The sequence below is a fragment of the Aquila chrysaetos genome, chromosome Z (genome assembly GCF_900496995.4).
Source record: "Aquila chrysaetos chrysaetos chromosome Z, bAquChr1.4, whole genome shotgun sequence".
Lineage (NCBI taxonomy): Eukaryota > Metazoa > Chordata > Aves > Accipitriformes > Accipitridae > Aquila > Aquila chrysaetos.
Window position 1 is genome coordinate 60,541,760 of NC_044030.1, and position 17,717 is coordinate 60,559,476.

The 17,717-nt window shown below is 35.7% G+C and overlaps 1 protein-coding gene across 10 annotated transcripts in view; it reads left to right on the top strand.

The window, feature by feature from the left end:
• The window catches only part of POLK (DNA polymerase kappa), a 38,322-nt gene extending 21,504 nt beyond the window's left edge, over positions 1-16,818 (top strand). For 4 of the 10 annotated variants that reach the window (XM_030005252.2, XM_030005258.2, XM_030005254.2 and 1 more), the window contains 10 exons: positions 614-767; positions 2,893-3,108; positions 5,254-5,378; positions 5,562-5,728; positions 8,303-8,335; positions 9,995-10,091; positions 11,340-11,511; positions 12,374-13,324; positions 14,496-14,547; positions 14,690-16,818. In XM_030005252.2, the coding sequence (XP_029861112.1) occupies positions 614-767; positions 2,893-3,108; positions 5,254-5,378; positions 5,562-5,728; positions 8,303-8,335; positions 9,995-10,091; positions 11,340-11,511; positions 12,374-13,324; positions 14,496-14,547; positions 14,690-14,774 (2,052 nt within the window). In that variant the 3' untranslated portion in view covers positions 14,775-16,818. The remainder of the gene's footprint in view (positions 1-613; positions 768-2,892; positions 3,109-5,253; positions 5,379-5,561; positions 5,729-8,302; positions 8,336-9,994; positions 10,092-11,339; positions 11,512-12,373; positions 13,325-14,495; positions 14,548-14,689) is intronic. The other 6 variants (XM_030005253.2, XM_041121052.1, XM_030005256.2 and 3 more) reach the window with 6 other exon arrangements.
• Positions 16,819-17,717: the final 899 nt, after the last annotated feature.

Sequence of the window (17,717 nt, forward strand, 5' to 3'; positions counted from 1 at the left end):
GCATTCAAATTTTCCTCCTTGTTTAAAAAAAGAGGAGAAAAGGTAGAGATTTTATTTTGACCATTTAATTTATTATGTTGCCTTTTGGGAAGATGCACTTATCACTAAAGATTTTTTTAACAAGTTTTTCCTGTGGCATTAACCAGTGCTATAAAACATTGGCTATAACTTTAGTTTGAATGTAATTTAAAACTTAAGTGTTGGGGTTTTTTAACCTTTGCATATGTGATGTCTGACACACAGTGCACAGAAAGGTGCGTCAGCTCATGTGCTTTGCTGAGTTCCCAGGTCCCCAGAGTTTTATTCAGGTGGTTATTGCAGTGTCTGTGAACCTAGTACCTGTGGAGTCCTTGTACACTGATCTTAATGATCTCTGCAGTAAAATACACTGCTCAAAGTCTGTTTAGTTCTCACTTAGCCATTGGTATCTTGCTACTTGTGAGAAGCAATACTAGTAATTTTCCAATAGAAATAAATAATTTGTTCTATAAATATCTTTAATATTGATTGGTCATCTGGAAGTTTCAGAGTACCTTTTTTCACCTCATAATTGTGTGTCAAGATCTGCTCTTACAGCAGCAAGGCTTTAAACTTTCACTATGTGTTTATCAAGGTTAGAGAAATACTGACCGAATATGATCCCAATTTTACGCCTATGGGCCTAGATGAAGCCTATCTGAACATAACAGAGCACTTGGAGGAAAGACTGAACTGGCCTGAAGATAAGAGAAGATTCTTTTTTAACACAGAAAGGACTACAGAAAAAGGTAAGCAAATTACCCTTTTCATGCAGTCACCTGACACTGAGGGGACAGATGGTTTAATTTAGGGATCCTTGGCAGAATGATGATGACACTAAACGTAGTTAGAATTTAAGCTTTATTTTCTTAACAGGAAATTATGATTAGTATAAGACAGAATTTATGATTAGAATAACACAGGGTTTTGAAAGCAGAGTCAATATAGTACAATCTATAAGTAGCATAATACAGAATTTATAATACAACTTAACTTATAATTTCTAATCACTCCCTCCATCCTCAGAGGAAGCAGACGATGGTGGAGGTGTCCCTGGCCACTGCAGGGTCCTGGTCTCACTGTCCAGCAGCAGTTCTGGTCCAAGTTTCCCCTTAGGACTTGTAACTGCTTGGTTTTACAGACAGTGCTCTGGGTGCTGTTACGCTTTCCTGTTCTGTGGCAGGGTCATCGACAACACCGGCTTGTCCGGGTGCTTGGGACCTTCAAGGCCTGCAAGGAAGGGAGTAACCGGCCTGGTGCCCAGGAACCTTGAGTGCAGTAGGGAGGGTTAGAAGAAATCTGTTTGGTTTGTCTTCTTGGTGACAGGACCTTCAGGGCCTGATAAAGAGGGGAAAGGGAACGAGTACGTGACCCACTCGGTCCCAGAGAATGGCTGCTTCCCTCATAAAACAGCATTAGTTACGCTAACCACATTACCAGGGGTCAGGAGCAGGGGGTACCAGTCAAACATGCATATAATGTAAGCTTCAGATAAGCTGCACCCATTCAAAGTGTAGATTCCTAAGTCCTTGCGTAATTTGTCCTCCCATATACTCTCTACCTTTGATTTGTTAGTTTACAGGTTAACTTCCTCTACTACTCACCCATGCATAAAAGGTGTGCTGCTAATGATTTGGACTTGAAGGATTTTTATTTTTTTTTAACTTGAGTAAAATATGTGAAAAGTGGTACTAGGTTTACTAAACCCAAACCGAGTGTTTTAGGTGTGTCTTTTTCCTTTACAGTTCAACACGATAATTTTGCAAATAAGTAGTAATAATCTTACGACTTAAGGAGGTATAGAATAAATAAACTTACTGTTCTAAAGGTTGTTTGTATTTTGAAAGATGTTTCCTAAAATACTAAGTGAGTCCTGTACATCAGAAACATGAGAAATTGGCTGCAAAAACAGTGTGTGTAAGCTCTAGTTACATGATTATTTTACAAAACTAAAAATATATAAAGTAATGAACACTGCAGGAATTGCAGTAATGCTTAAGATATGACTGGATTTCGCTTGGCTCTAGAAGATGGAATTGGAACCACATCCACAACTGTATACCCAATTGGGAATAATAAAAAAGGAGGAGTTGTACAAATGGTTGATTGGTACAAAAACTGCAACGTTTATATTATAGGTATTCAGAATTTATCTAAATAGTCATTAAGAGGATAATCAAGGATACACTACTACTGAAAAGCATTTATAGAATAGAAAGAAACAAACTGGCATAGTCTTTATAAAATGAGTATTACTGATGTGTAGTCATGTGCCTCTTCATACTTCTCTGATATCTTTGCTCTTCGGAAACACAAACAAGCACTAAGAATGGGAAACCATAATCGTAAAGTTTGTAAAATCAGACAAGGGCTGCTGGCATTACTTGTTCTACCATGACTGCAGTTGAAAACAGGAAGCTGACCAGGCTGATGGTTCTAGAACCACATATTCCAGAATGCTAATTTTCTTTGGAGACATTCAAAAAACTTCTGCAAAAGATTTTTATTTCCACTAGAAAAGGGAGTATCTGGCCTTTAGTCTGATATGAAACAAAAATAATGCCAAAATTTTGATGGTTTTCTGCTGCTACAGCAACAGGCCATTAAACCTTATTGCTTTTCTGGAAGTTATGTCCAGTCTCCTAGCCAATTCTTCCAATCTCAGCCAAGCTCAAATCATACTAAGAAAAAAGCAGTTTTGACTCTCCTTTCTTCAAACAAAAAAGCAGTGCCATTGCTTTGTCTAAATATATTTTTTCCAAACAGAAAAAAATAAAACTGCTAATGAATTCCCTTCAGCCACTGCAGAAGGAAATCAATAAAGTGTATGTTTTATATGGATGGATTAATTGTTTGTGTTTCTATCTAACATACGTAAAGATAATATAAATATGTCTGCCAAATTTAATGAAGGTGGATACTCTTCTTCACCGGTACTGTTTGAAGACAACACACCTCTGATGGATGACCACCCTGAACAAAGAGATCAATCAGTGGCAAATTCGGTTGTCTTTGGAACTTCTGCAGAGGAAGTTGTGAAGGAAATTCGCTTTAGAATTGAGCAGAAAACTCAACTGACTGCTAGTGCAGGTATTCAGACATAATAATAATAATAATAATAATAATAATAATAATGCTTTGTATTTCCACGATGTCTTCTACTCTTAATCTCAGAGGGCATTAATTAAGAAATTAGCATTGCCACAGCAATCTTGTGCTGCAGAGAAATATGCTCTCTTTGCAAGTCTGTAAAGACTGACTTTCAAGTGTTTCAAGATGTCTTATGGTTATCAAAGCCACTCCTGTTTTGGTTGTTTGGGGGTTTTTAATCATAGAAACAATTACATCATCTTTTTACTTCTTTCTTCTTGAAATACAAGTAGTGTGGAAGAATGACCAGTGCACACAGGAGCTAATCTTAGCACTGGTGGTTGTGGGTTTAGTGCTTCATGTAAGTTGTTTTTGTAAGCCAGTGGTCATAGTGAAATCTGTCACTGGTTGCTAAATTGCTGTTAGTTCGAAGAGCAGATCCACGTTATTAAGTATTTCTAATAGTTCTCCACACTGTTTCTTGCTCAAGGCAGTATCAAAATTCATTAAAAAGCTAGTTCTCAGATAAGTAAATATGTGTTGAAGTTAATAAACTATTCACTACCTTTAAAATATTTACCATTCAAGTTTTATGTCTTCTGACTTCAGGCAACCTACCTGTAAGTCTCAACTCTTTTGATAATAATCTGGATTAGGTCACTAAAAAAAGTGTGTGTCCCTAGCCACTTTGTTTGGATGCCATCCAAAGTGCTTTGTGAACTAGGGCAGTGAGGCATCAGGGAGTGCTGAGCTTTATGAAGCAGATGTGGAAGGCCAGGGAAGTGTTGAATGTAAGCAGAGGTAAAGGAACAGCTAATAGGAAGAAGCAGGATGAGTCCCCCCTCCCATGTATGTTATCTCATGAGTGGTAACAAAATAATAATTTAAGTCCGTCAGGGATTTTAAGCCCAAAAATGAAAAATAGTTAGAAGGCTAATTGAAGAAATACTGATAATCAATAATAAATAGAATTACTTCTACCATTTTGAATAATACATTATATCAGTGAGCAAATCAAAATTTAGACCACTAGGGCTGTAATGCAGAATAATTCGATTTTCTTGCTAAACCAATTCCAGAGCTCATTTATAAAAACAGTTACTTTGTGTGGACACATATTTAGCTAACGGTCGCAAGAGCATTCCAGACACCTTTAGAAGACCTTGAACAGAATAAACAAGAAGACAAAAAAAGAAAGATGCCAATTAGAAGAACACAGGTGCGCGTTCCACGATAAAGGGAGCTTGGCACAAAGAACCTCAATTCAGCAGTTGAGCTTGACTAATTAGAATGAGACAAGTTTCGCATGTTTTAGTTGGTATAACCAATTATGTCCTATGTTTATGCGCATGTACAGAGTTAGTATAACCAATTATATCTTATGTTTATGTGCGTGCACAGTGTTGATATAACCAATCATATTTTATGCTTGTGCATGTGTACAGTGACTTTGCAGAATATGTGACTATAAGTATGTGTGTGTTTTAGCAATAAAGTGTCGTCTGTTGTCTGCTCTCAAGATTACAGGCGTCCGTCTACTTCGGTCTCCTCAACTTTGATAGAAAAGAGCAATCCCTCCTCATCCCCACCAGTGTCAGTGAAAAATATATATATATTTTTAAATGACTGCATAGCAGTGGTAGCCCATAAAAGACTTTAATTTGGTAAATTTTTGTCAAAATTAATTTAGTGGTTTTGTTGAAATACAAGGAAGAAATATCTCCTTCTCATTAAGAGTTCATTGTAACTGCCATTATAAACATCTCCTTTTGTCTTTCCATAATCACCATCATGAAGTCATTCAATCATGTAACTAATGTTATTTTTAAACACTTGGTATTTAACCCCTCATGACTGATTAGTGCATGTTGTGTTACCCTGACTATCTTAAAATAGTAGGTATACTTTATCTGGCGCATATGTTATATTTAATCTACCACATGTACTTATGTTCTCACATGTCTATGACAAAATTTTTTTGCAGAATTCCAGGAAATCTGGTTATGGGTTATTGTCATGCTTTTGCTTATGTTTAGTCTTTGCCAAATGTGTAAGCTACTCCTGTGCTTTTAAGTACTGGACAGTTGAAATGAAACATTGTCTTGTATTTTTTAAAAATATGGGGTTTGTTTCTTTGTTTTTAAGGAATAGCACCTAATACAATGTTAGCAAAAATGTGCAGCGACCGTAATAAACCTAATGGACAATGCAGAATTGCTCCTGAGAGACAAGCAGTGCTAGACTTCCTAAAAGATTTGCCTATTAGAAAGGTAAGAGATACCATGACATTTACTATGCAATCATGTATGTTCCATACGTTCTAAAAGCAAGATTTCTACTGAAGATAGATACTTTTCTAGGTAATCTGCTCAGTTGTGTTTGATTTAAGTTGTTCATGGTATTGGATCTGCAAATGGAAAGTTTCCAGCATAATGATACTTAGTCTTTTTCAGGTGCCAGGTATAGGAAAAGTAACTGAGAAGATGTTAAAAGCCCTTGGAATTGTGACTTGCTCAGAACTCTACCAGCAGAGGGCACTGCTTTCTCTTCTTTTTTCAGAAGCATCTTGGCGTAACTTCTTGGATATATCCCTTGGTTTGGGTTCAACACATTTGGAAAAGTAGGTGTGGTTTTTTTTCTCCTGCGTTTACATTTTTCTAAATTTTTCCTTCTGTATGTTACATACTGTACATTATGAGACATTTTATTGACAAATATGAAAATTTGGCTTGTTTAATATATTTTAAAAGATCTCTGATACCTGTTATTGTTATACTTACGGCTAAGGTACACACAACAGCCAAACATTAAAAAGCAAAAGCTTGTACACCTGTGTCTAATATACGAGTACTGTGTTCAGCTCTGGGGCCCTCAACATAGGAAAGACGTGGACGTGCTCAAGCACAAAGATGATCAGAGGGTTGGAGCACCTCTCCTATGAAGACAGGTTGAGAGAGTTATAGCAGCCTTCCAGTACCTAAAGGGGGCCTACAAGAAAGCCAGAGAGGGACTTTTTACAAGGGTATGTAGTGATAGGAAAACGGGTAATGGCTTTAAGCTGAAAGAGGATAGGTTTAGGTTGGGTATAACGAAGAAGTTCTTCACTGTGAGGGTGGTGAGGCACTGGAAGAGGTTGCCCAGAGAAATTGTGGGTGCCCCATCCCTGGAAGTGTTTAAGGCGAGGTTGGATGGGCCTTTGAGCAACCTGGTCTAGTGGAAGGTGTCCCTGCCCATGGCAAGGGGTTTGGAAATAGATGATCTTTAAGGTCGCTTCCAACCCAAACCATTCTATGATCCTATGAAATCCAAAAAGTCTGTCAGAGAAGTTGTGCATAAGCGTATATCAAGAAATCAAGTCAGTATCATTTAGGATAACCTCATAATTACTAAAATAGCTAAAAAGAAATGAGTTATCCTAAGCAGAGTTGTTCAGTCCTGTTTCTTCTATAAAAACAATATACGTTCATTGGGTTTTATTATTATCTGATTATAATGAAAATTGCATTGGTATCTGATCTTCTCTGGTAGTAAATTGTCATATTTCTAAGTAAGTGAAGTTTCTATGTCTCCTATTGTGTTTATGTACATATTTGTAATATCAACTTGTGAATTTGCTGGAATAGAACTGAAGATTTTTATATCCTTCTTCATATCTATTCCTTTACGGCTCATACTACTTCAATGGCTTTTAGCCTCCTGTTTGGGAGGGTAGAAATCAGGCTTACTAGTGAATACATCTTTTCAATAATATGTGTCATTTCTAAGCCTGTCCTGGATACAAGCATGGAACACTTGTTCTTAAAAAGAAAACATAGCATTTTGCTGTATGTGTAACCAAGAGTCTTAATTTAGGATTGAGTCCTTTCTTTTAAATATTCCTTCCTTAAATACCCTTCTGTCCTTCCCAACCTGCTGAAATTCTATTTAAAAATGGCTTGACAATGATTTGGTTTCATTAGGAGTTCCAAAGTGTCTTATGTACTTCCAAAAGACCTGTTATGTATTTTTTCTGTAACTTCTCTAACAGTAATAGATCTTCCATTTTTTCCATTTGACTACAAAATAATATATACAGTTAGCAGTTTGTAGACCAGTAATGTGCTAGCACAAGTCTTTGACTAGGATTTTTGGTATGTTGACTTGAAACAAAATATGCGGTAAGATTGACTTTGGGAAGGTGACTTGATAAAAGATAAAATGCGGGTTTCCAAATATTTGTTTCTTTTAAGCAACCTCAAATGGTCCTTTAATAATTGGTGCACTCTTTCCCTTTTTTCACCCTGTTTAGGTATACAGGGTGGGAAATCTCCCAGTACATTAAAAAAAAAAAAACAAACGAAAGGAGTATTTCAAAAGCCAAGATTATAATTGTGAAGTGGAACACATTTTTAATGGTGTAGTCTAAGAAATTTATTTCTTGATCTTGTTTTTATTAGCACCAACTTGATTTCAGTGATTTTAGTGTGGAGAAAGCAAGCCCTTAACATACCAACACCTGAGTCCTCAGTAAATGGTTCATCTTATGGTCATTGTCTTTGACCACTTTCTTTTAGGAAAATCTGAGGATACCAAATTTGTAATTTCCAATACTTACCAACAGAAGAAGGACCTAAAACGAAAATGCTCTGAGGAACTCCTTATACGGAGAAGAGTTGTTAAAGGATGCCTAATTAAAACCAGAAAGAAACAAACAAAAAAAGCCTTAACAGATCACCTTTAACATGGGCAGTAATTTAGACAGAAAGCAAACTAATTTCTCAGGTAAACAAATAGTCAAATATACATAGTATGTTCAGGAGCAGTGCTTCACAGTTATAGCTAGGTGAGACAGCCTAGGATTTGTAGTTAGTTTTGTTTTTAAATAAGACTCCTCCTGATAAGGGAGGGGAGTTTTGTTAGGGGTTTTTGATTGGTTGGTTGGTTGGTTTTTTACGAACTGTTTATTTTTATTGAAGTCTATGGCTAATATATGTGTTTACTTCATCTACAGTAGCTTCAGGGTTTTTTTTAAAAACATTTTCCATTTTGCATTCACTTAAACTTGATGTACAAGATTTGTAGAAAAAGTTAACATCCAGATTTTATAGAAGAGACTGCTGTTAGTTATTGAAGCATGATTGATTGACTCAGAGTTTATTGAAAAGATAACAGTTCTAGGTAAACTGAGTATAATAAATTGTTCTTCTTTTTAAAGGGATGGAGAAAGAAAAAGTATGAGCACTGAAAGGTATGCCTCTTCAATATTGAAAAAAAAATACATTAATCACTAAACCTACTTAATGCCAAGTAGTGTATACTTTTGTTAGTCATATAATTTCATTCTGTATTTATACGTGTTAAAAAAACACATATACAACAAGCTCACTAAGTCAGATTCAAGCTTTCATTGGTTTTTTTCCCTTGGCTTCAGAATACTATGGAGGTACTTTTGTCAGTTTGTGTGTTCTCTTTTCTTATCATCTGATTCTCCAATGCCTTTAATGCATCAAAGTGGTCTTTAAGCCATAATATAGAGTAGAAATATATAAGGGCTTGAATTTTTTTTATATGTTCCAGTTTAATGTCATTATCAGTCTAGTAGCCTGCAGTCACATGCACAGCAAGCATAGCATAAGGTAGACTTGCAAAGCAGGCAGTAATTTTGCATGGTTAACTAAAATTGGTTACATTTCCTAACTTTTAAGTTTTTACCCATGTAAAGTTCCTTAAGAATGTGGTGTATGTCATTTCTGACAGTTCACTTTTTAAAAGGAAATACTGCAAGGAGACTCTGTAGAGCACTGTAATAATTAGCCCTACCCTCATGTGTTGTCTTTTCTTAGAAAAGAATATAAGAAAAGATTCTTATTCCTATTGAGACTTAATAGTTGTGGGCAGCTTAAGTAAGCCCCGTAACATTTGGTACCACCAGAGCTGAGAAATTTATGGCTGTAGTCTTGTGCTGGTTTGCAGACAGACAGATAATCTGAGTAGCCTATTTTACCTTTCTGCTTTTCTTTCTTCCTTCTTTTTTCCCTAAGGGAAGCAGTTTTAGACCAGAGATGTCAATGGGCTGCTGAGATAATGAAACTAATTTATATGGGGGGGAGAGATGGGCCTGAAATAGCATTCTCTCTGTCCTGCCCCTTCCAAACTTGGGACTTTTACAGCTTCCCAATCACTGCAGCATTGCCATGCTGTAAACCACTGCAGCATTGCCAGGATAACATTGCGGCTGTAAGTTTTGCTTCCCACTTCTCTTTAAACCACTACTAACTGAAGGTTGCCTTTCCTCTCACATTATTACTGAAAAGCAGATGCACAACAAAAAAATAATACTGTAATTCCCCTGCTAAGAAGCTTTAGCAAAGGCGGTTAGCAACATTTTTTGCAGAAAGATAGTTTTTCCTCCTCTGAGGCTAGACATAATTATCCTAGCTGGCATCTTTTTCTTAGCATCTGCATTATTTATTTCTGATACTTGGCTCTGATGTTGACTTTCTAATCCCTTCTTTCTTCTGATGTTACACAGCACTGTACAAAGGAGATTAAATACAAATAACTTGGCTGGCTCCATGAATTCAGTTGGTGTTAATATTCTCTCTTGCAAATATTTAAGCATTAATGACCTTAAATCTGATACATTTTCAAATAGTGCATGAAAATTTGAAAGTCAAATTATTTCATTATTTGAAGGGCTTTGCAAACAGTTTGAAATACATAAATGTGCACAAATCTTTCTGTATAATATTTGTATTAATATTAATTTTTCCTTGAAGAAAACTCAAACCTATATAACCTTCTTCTGATGTAGTTTTGTTTAACTGTACAAAAAATACTTTTAGATGGCAGCCACTGAACAAATTCTAGGTTTCATACTGAAAAAAAGATCATATCTTTATCTTAGAACATTCAATGAAATAAACACAGCAGAAGACCAGTACAGCTTGTGTCGAGAACTCTGCAGAGACCTTGCCCAAGAGCTACAGAAGGAGGGACTTAAGGTATTTATATTATTCTCTGTTTACTTGCAAAAAGGCAACACTTTGCATTCAAACTTATTAAATGCAGTGTTAGTGTGAATGCTTTCAGCAGCATCATATAGCATGCAAGCTATCTTTAGAAGTCTCCATTCTTTAATTTGCGGATGTTTAGAATGATTTAGGTAGCGTTTCGGTATTGTTCAGGTGGCTATCTAGTAATATGCATGGAAAAAATTAAACTAATTAACCAAGTTATTTAGCATATAAACATTTTATGCTAAAAGCAATGTTTATAACCAAATACTAGAGTTGATTGTCTGTGAGCTGTACTTGGTCAATCATGTAATAATAATGTATTTAAAACACTGTGTTTCTGTCCTGTATTCATACAGGATCCAGTCAATAGCCAGTAGTGTAGTTTAAGAAGTTAACATGTCCCAAACTTACTGACAAGTTATTCATACCATTCAACGGTATGAATGGTAGGAACAGTCCCTGTATTCCTTCTCCCCAAATTTCTATTTATTATCTAGAAAAAACAGTTCATATTTTCTATAGAGGTCTTTATGGTAAAGTAAGGAATAACACTGAAGACCTAAAAGAATTGTGACTAGTCTTCTTCAGCCATGAAAGATTGTGTCGAAAGATGACAGGTTGAAAGGGAAATCAGCTAAGAAGGACAAAGGGATAAGTTTACAAAGGCACCAGAACAAGTGGAGTGCCATTTATTTACCTTTGGATGGACACGCTAAATCACACAAACAGTTTAGAAGGTGTTGCCAGGGGAATATCTGTGCCAAACACAGATGTTGTGTGTATGGTTCTGATAGCACCATGCAGGAGGAAGGAAGTTTTCAGTGAATCCTTAATTGGATATCACTTAGGCATCCTTAGTAGCTTTCCCAGCAAAGTTAAGATATCTGGCACTGAAAGTTTCCAAGTGAGGAAATAATTTTTTGTAGACAGGGTGTAAGTTGTGACTGTAGCCAGAGCATGAAATCTATTGAACATGCACTGGTGGCAGATGGTCTGCTGGGAACCATAGCCAAATGGCCCAGTTCAGAGAATTCAACTTTGGCAGCAGTTTAGGAGCAAGTGCAGAATCTTGCAGACAAATTCTTGCCAATGCCCCTTGCTGTACACAGATAAGCACACAGTCTTGACTGTGGATTTAGGGCCCTTATATAGATGCTACGTAATAGTTGTTTCTGTGCCATATATGACATGCTTAACCTTTTTTTTTTTCCTTCTTCTTCTTTTTTTGCCTAGGGTAAAACTGTTACCTTGAAGCTAAAGAATGTGAACTTTGAAGTGAAAACAAGAGCTTCAACTGTGCTGTCTTCTGTTTCTACTGAAGAGGAAATATTTGCTGTTGCTAAAGACTTGTTAGGAACAGAAATTGATAGTGTTGCTCCTCACCCTTTACGGATAAGACTTATGGGTAAACATTTCAAACTCATTCTTCATTTTCAGAGTTAGATCTTGTAGTGTATCAAAGTAATAGACCGTACTTTGAAGTAAAATCAGTGTAAATGGATTTATCCTTTCTCCCTTACCCTGGTAGTTTTTCCAAAGTGAAATAGGTCTGAAGTGCTGAACGGTGACTCAGGAATGTTATACTAATTGAGGCTGTACTTGTCCTACCACCTGTTATCCCTGGAACAATATACACATCGGCATGAGAGTGGAACCTTAACACATAGCAGTGCTTAATTCTGCTGCCTTAAAAGAGCTTTTAAATCTGCTTTGCACCACAGCAACAGGGAGTTTATGTCCATAACCTCTTTCAGAAAAAAATGCTTTAAGTGCTTATAGATTTGAAGATGCTATGTTCCACAAGACACTTGAAAATTCCTGTCAAAAGTAAACTCTGTGTTTTGATTCTAAGACCCATGTGTTTGAGGTGCTTAAACATTCTGCTTGAACCATTCAGTGATATATAAAACTTATTTGTCTGTGGTATTAGAATATGCTGAAGAAAAAAATATTTTGGTGGGGAAACATCATGCAAAGTCTCTTTCAGACTGAATTCTATATAACTTTATTAAGTTTATAGCTTCGTGTTACGGTGCAATCAGTTAAAACTTCATGCATATTGAAATTAATATGGTTGGGCAAGTGTTCAGGGCTGATAAAATTGTATGGACCTTGTGATCCATTGTAGGCATTTGCATGTAGTAAAACCTCCGTTTAGAGATAAAATGCACCTTTATTGAGTGGATGTATACCTCAAAAGGTGTTAATTAAGAATTAGTATTAAGTTTTCATAAAATTGGTATTACAGGTTTGTTTTTCATCATTAGGTGTACGAGTATCAGGATTTCTAAGTGAAGAAGAGAAGAAGTACCAACAAAAAAGCATTACAAGTTTCTTAAAATCAGGAAAAGAAACTAGTTTTCTTAGGCTTCATGCAGGGAAGTCCAACCAAGAATGTTTCACAAAAAATTCAGAATCATCTCCCAGAGGGAGTTTCTTTGATAAAAAGCGAGCTGCAAGGCAACTAAACAGTGAGAATCCTCCAAATGAAACTGTAGGTAAGCAGCTCTTTCATGACAAGAAATCATCAGCACATTTTGTTGAAGAAACAAAGAAAGTCACAGACTTACAGAATTCTAATGTGTGTAAGATCTTCACCTGCCCCGTTTGCTTTGAGGAGCAAAGCAGCAATAATTTGGAAGAGCTTAATAGGCATATTGATGAGTGTCTCAGTGGGAGTCTTGTTAAAGATACCATGGAAATACCCAAGAATGACAATTCGAGAGAAAGTACACTTAACTTTCTTCCACAAATTAAAAGTGAAAATGTTGATGAATGTCAAAATAAAGTGGATCAATTAGCAGGAGCAGACCAGTCTGCAAGTACATCTGACAGCTGTACTAGCAGTAGCACAGAAAAATTCACTCAGATAACGTCTGATAAACCTCACAGAGAAAGACAGCCTAGCAATCTCAGTGATATTGCTAGAAACGTGTGTATGAAACAGTGTCTCTTACCCAAAAGAATTTCAGAAGACAATGAAGACCATTTTGAAAAGACTGAACATACAGAAGAAACTAGTTCATCCTGTTTCTTTGAAGCCAAAGGAGACAGTGTTCTTGTTTGTCCCGTTTGTAATTCAGAACAGAAAACCAACAGTCTTGTGTCATTTAACAGACACGTGGATGTCTGCTTAAATAAAGGCCTTATCCAGGAGTTGACAGAAAAAAAAGATTTTCCTACTAAGACTTATAATATGGAAAACTCAAATAGAGTTGGTGAGTATGCACATTAGGATATATTTGATTATTCAAATTATCTGCTTGTACAATTAAAATAATTTGGAAGTGGTATACTTTGAACTTTTCAGGGCTTTGAGATTTTCATAACAAGTTCATTTGAGTAAGGCTTGTGTAAGAGTGAACATTTTTACTTAAAAAAAATCAAATCAGTTTTCATGACAAACTATGTTTATAAATGTGCTGGTAGTTAGACAATGCATTCTCATTTGCCACAATGGTGAGATAGGAATTACTGCTCATTTCTGTAAATTGCATATTTGCTATCCTCGAACCATGTTCAGAAACGTGTTTGTAAGGCAACTGAGATTCAAGCAAAAATCAATGCAAACATCTTCAACCTGGATTGTTTCAGAGATTCAGTTGACAGAAAAGTTCCATTATGTAATCTGCTGGCAAAAACAGAGAGGTGGGGAACTAAAAGCATAAAGGCAGGAACTTGCAAGCCTGGTTTACAGCTAATAAAATATATCACATAACTGCACCTGTAACATGCCAAACCAGTAGCATATTTACTCAAGTAGTTTCTGGTTTTTATGAAGAGTTAATCTTTGGCCAGATTAGAGGACATGTGCAGGTAGTTAACTATCTGCTTAAAGTACCTTGTCCCTAATCTAACTTGTGAGCTTTATAAGAGGAAATAGAATGCTAGTGTGTTAGAATTATCGGAACACAATTAAGACTTCAATATGAATCTTTTACACAGAAAATTTTAGAAGCAGTACTGTTACACAAACGGGCTTTGTTTTAGATGAAAACTTACTGGGCAAAGATTCTTGCCCCCCACATCCCAGTGGGCAAAAAATTTAAAAATACAGTTTTCAACAGCCACGTTGAAAATCAATGATGTTATGCTGAAATATTTCTGGAAACTACAAGGTTCAAATTAATCCCTTAGAATTCAATAAACTAAAGGATTTTTGTTTTTCTCTTTTAAAAATGTTAATATAAGCTACAGTACTCAAACTGCAGATAATAAAATGTTATCTGCTTGAGACAGATTAAATTCAGTTATGTTAAAAAAAAAAAAAAAAGGAAAGAAAAGCTTTACCCAAAACTGTTCTTTTAAAAGTTCTACCATGTATGTAATTTCTGAAGCATTCTTTCTTTATTAAAGTAATTAATTTTGATTGTTTCCATTACTTTTCAGGAGGTTTAAGCAGAGGACAGCAATGCACAAATCCATCACAAGGAACAAAAAGGTAAGGATTTTCTAGGAACTTGAGTACACAACTATTTTAAAATAATAAAGTTTAGAAAAATACTCAGTGTTGTAAAATCTGTGTAGGTATGCATTGTATATTTTAACCTCTTACTGGTGTTTTTTTGTTTCTTTAACTTCAGGTCTGGACTAACAACTTCACAGTCAGTATCAAAAAAAGCCAAGTCGAGCAATTCCAAGCATACAATTGATATGTTTTTTAAATGACTGTGTAGCAACATATTCTATATGAAGTATTTCATAGTGTTTAATTTAGCAAATTAAACATTAATTTATTTACCAACAATGCAAATTAATTTAGCATTGTTGGTAGGCTGGATTCAGGTGCCTGTCACTTTGGAGCCATTGTATGTCTGTGCAAAAAGAACATGATGTTTGAGGTAGAAGAGGAGGTACAACTGAGGTAATCTTTTGTTTGTTTGTTTTGAGAATAATACTTTTTTTTCCAGTTGTTTCCGAGAATCAAAATTCACTAGCGCTTCAACTTTGTTTATATTGAACATGTGGAACTTTGTTAGAGTCACGAGCAGCCTCATGAATTCTCTCTGCTGTTCAACAAACAGAACAGGGAGATTAGAGCCGCCATTGAACAAGCCTGTAGGGCAAGCTCCCTAGAAAGTAGGAATCGTTAGCTAGGGTGCCACGATGTGCTTTCTGTACTTCCCACACCTGACCTGCCATCTTCTCTGTTGGTTGTATCGGCCATGGTAGCCATAGTAGCTCAGGCTGACACTTCCTTGGACAATTCAACACCAAATTTAATTGTTGTATTAGCTGTGTGATAACAAAGAAGAGCTGAGTTGCTTGATTTCTGCTGATGAATGTCTGTCTTCTCATGGGACAAAAAAATTGATTGGTGTCGCAATTTCAAAGGAAAAGAGCAAGAATTTAGAGCACAGTCAAGCTTTCATTGTTGTCACTGAAAATTAATTCACTAACAGTTGATGGACCAGCCGTGAAGGACTCATTGTGATGAGATACAGGATGACTTCACTGGTTTAAAAAATATTAGTAAACCTGTTGATCAGAGAAGGATTCCTCCAGGTTAGTCAGACAAATGCTGTTCGATCATTGGCCTTTCCAAAGAGATGGAGAACTTCAATTTTATTCACCATTGTGAAATTGTTACTGGTCTGTAGCACTGAATTTATTCTGAATAAAAGGTGTCATGGTGCAATAATAATATGAATCATGTGCAAATATGCAAGATGCTGAACCTTCTTATTGTTTACCTAGCTTTCTCTTTAAAATTGTTTTGTGTTTCTGAATAAATGATATTTTATGAGTGCATATGTGGAAGGAGGAAGTTGTAAAGTGCAAATATTTAAAATATTCTGTTTAGATTTTTTCTCCTCACACCAAATTGCTTAAATGTAGACATTTTATTATAATTAAATATTTATCAGCCAAATAATTTATGATGACAGCATATTTCTTGTAAGTTATACAAACAATATCAAATCCTGTATGAAATATAAACTGCTTTTTAATTGCAAAATCTTTAAAATAAGTGGCTACTGTAGAAGCATTTGTTTTGTTGCTTAACTGTATTGGAAGTACTTGGGGGTTTGCTTGGTTTTTAAACAAACAAATGTGTACCTGATATGTTTTAGATTCCCAGGCGAAGTCCAGAATGTGCTTTGTTGTTTCCAAACTTGCTGGAATGATTTCACCATCTCTACCTGCTCATGTGTTTGTTTGCCAGATGCCACTGTACCCAGAGCTCTGTCATTTGAATTCATGTCAGTGCTCTGTTATCTGCTTTGGACCAAATCAGCTGGACTAGTTCAGACTGTGTAAGCTGACTCAGTTAAATTTTTCTAAACCAGGTCAGTGAGCATTCAGCATGAGCTATTCTGTTGACAGAGGTGGGAGCTGGAAACTTTTGGTAGGAAAGACATAAAAGCAACCAAGGGAACAATGACTTAAGCTACCACTGCTGTTTAGAAAATGAACACCTGTCCCTTTATTAGTTTGTATCTGTCTGATTCAATGAAGTGTAGAATCTAAGTATTACCTTCTCATTGTGTGTGTTTCTTTAAAATGGGTATTTTTACATATGCATTTACTTAGGACAAAGTAAACTGCTAAAAATGCTTGAACAAATACAGTTAGTTTGGCTTAGCCTCCAAAGATGTCTTACCATCTGTTTAAAAAAAGGTGTCATAGAGTTATCTGAGTGTCATAAAGTTAAAGTTGTGGAGTATGTTAAGAGTTAATGTGGAAATAAAACTCACAGTATGATTTTAAAGCTCGGTGAGATTATTTTAATGTTTTCCATGTATATTATTTACTGCAATGCAAAACAGAATCCTTTTTTTTCCTGTTCCTTATAGTTTCTTATACCACATTTATTACTGTTTTTATCTGAAGGCCTTCAGTACAGAATTAAGTATTGTCATAAACTTCTGTGATATGGCTTTTTGTTTCAGTTCTTGTGGAGAAGACTGTGTAAGCAATGTTTTTGGTTTGCATTTTTCTCTGTGTGTGTTATAGAATTGATCTTAAAATCTGTTTTCATTAGCATCTGGAAATTTCTTTATAGCTGTGTTTAACTTAATGTATAAATTACTGCCTGTGTGTGAGCCATTCTACACTTACTGTATCCACAGTTTTGAAGCATGTGAATGGTCTAGGTTGGCACCAGATGAGAATTTTTGTGTAGTGTAAGTACCTCTCTTATTTAAGGTGTGTATATATATATATACACATACACTTTATCTTGAATTCCTCTTTTAGTTAAGAAAAAGAGAGAAAAAGGATGACATTTCTCTCATCTCTTATGTTCTTCTCTCCACCACTTTTGAAGAAAGGAATGCAGACAGCATATGGATGACCACAAAGCATTTATCTGTAAGGAGGATGTTTGGTGTTAAGTGGGACAACCACAGAGATGCCCCCCTAAGAACACAACTTGAGTTTATCTTGTAAATCCTCAGTACCCAAAAACTTAGGCTGTTTTACAGCATATAGCATTTTTCTATTGAATCTATTTACTGCTATCTATAGTAATGTCTTCATTTACTTTTGAGTTTTGAAGTATCTTGCCTACAGAATGTCTTACTGTGGTTGGGTATCATGGTGACCAATTTTATTAGTTACCTGAACTGGGGGTCTCATAGTCTTTATTTCTAGAAATTTCTCTATTGG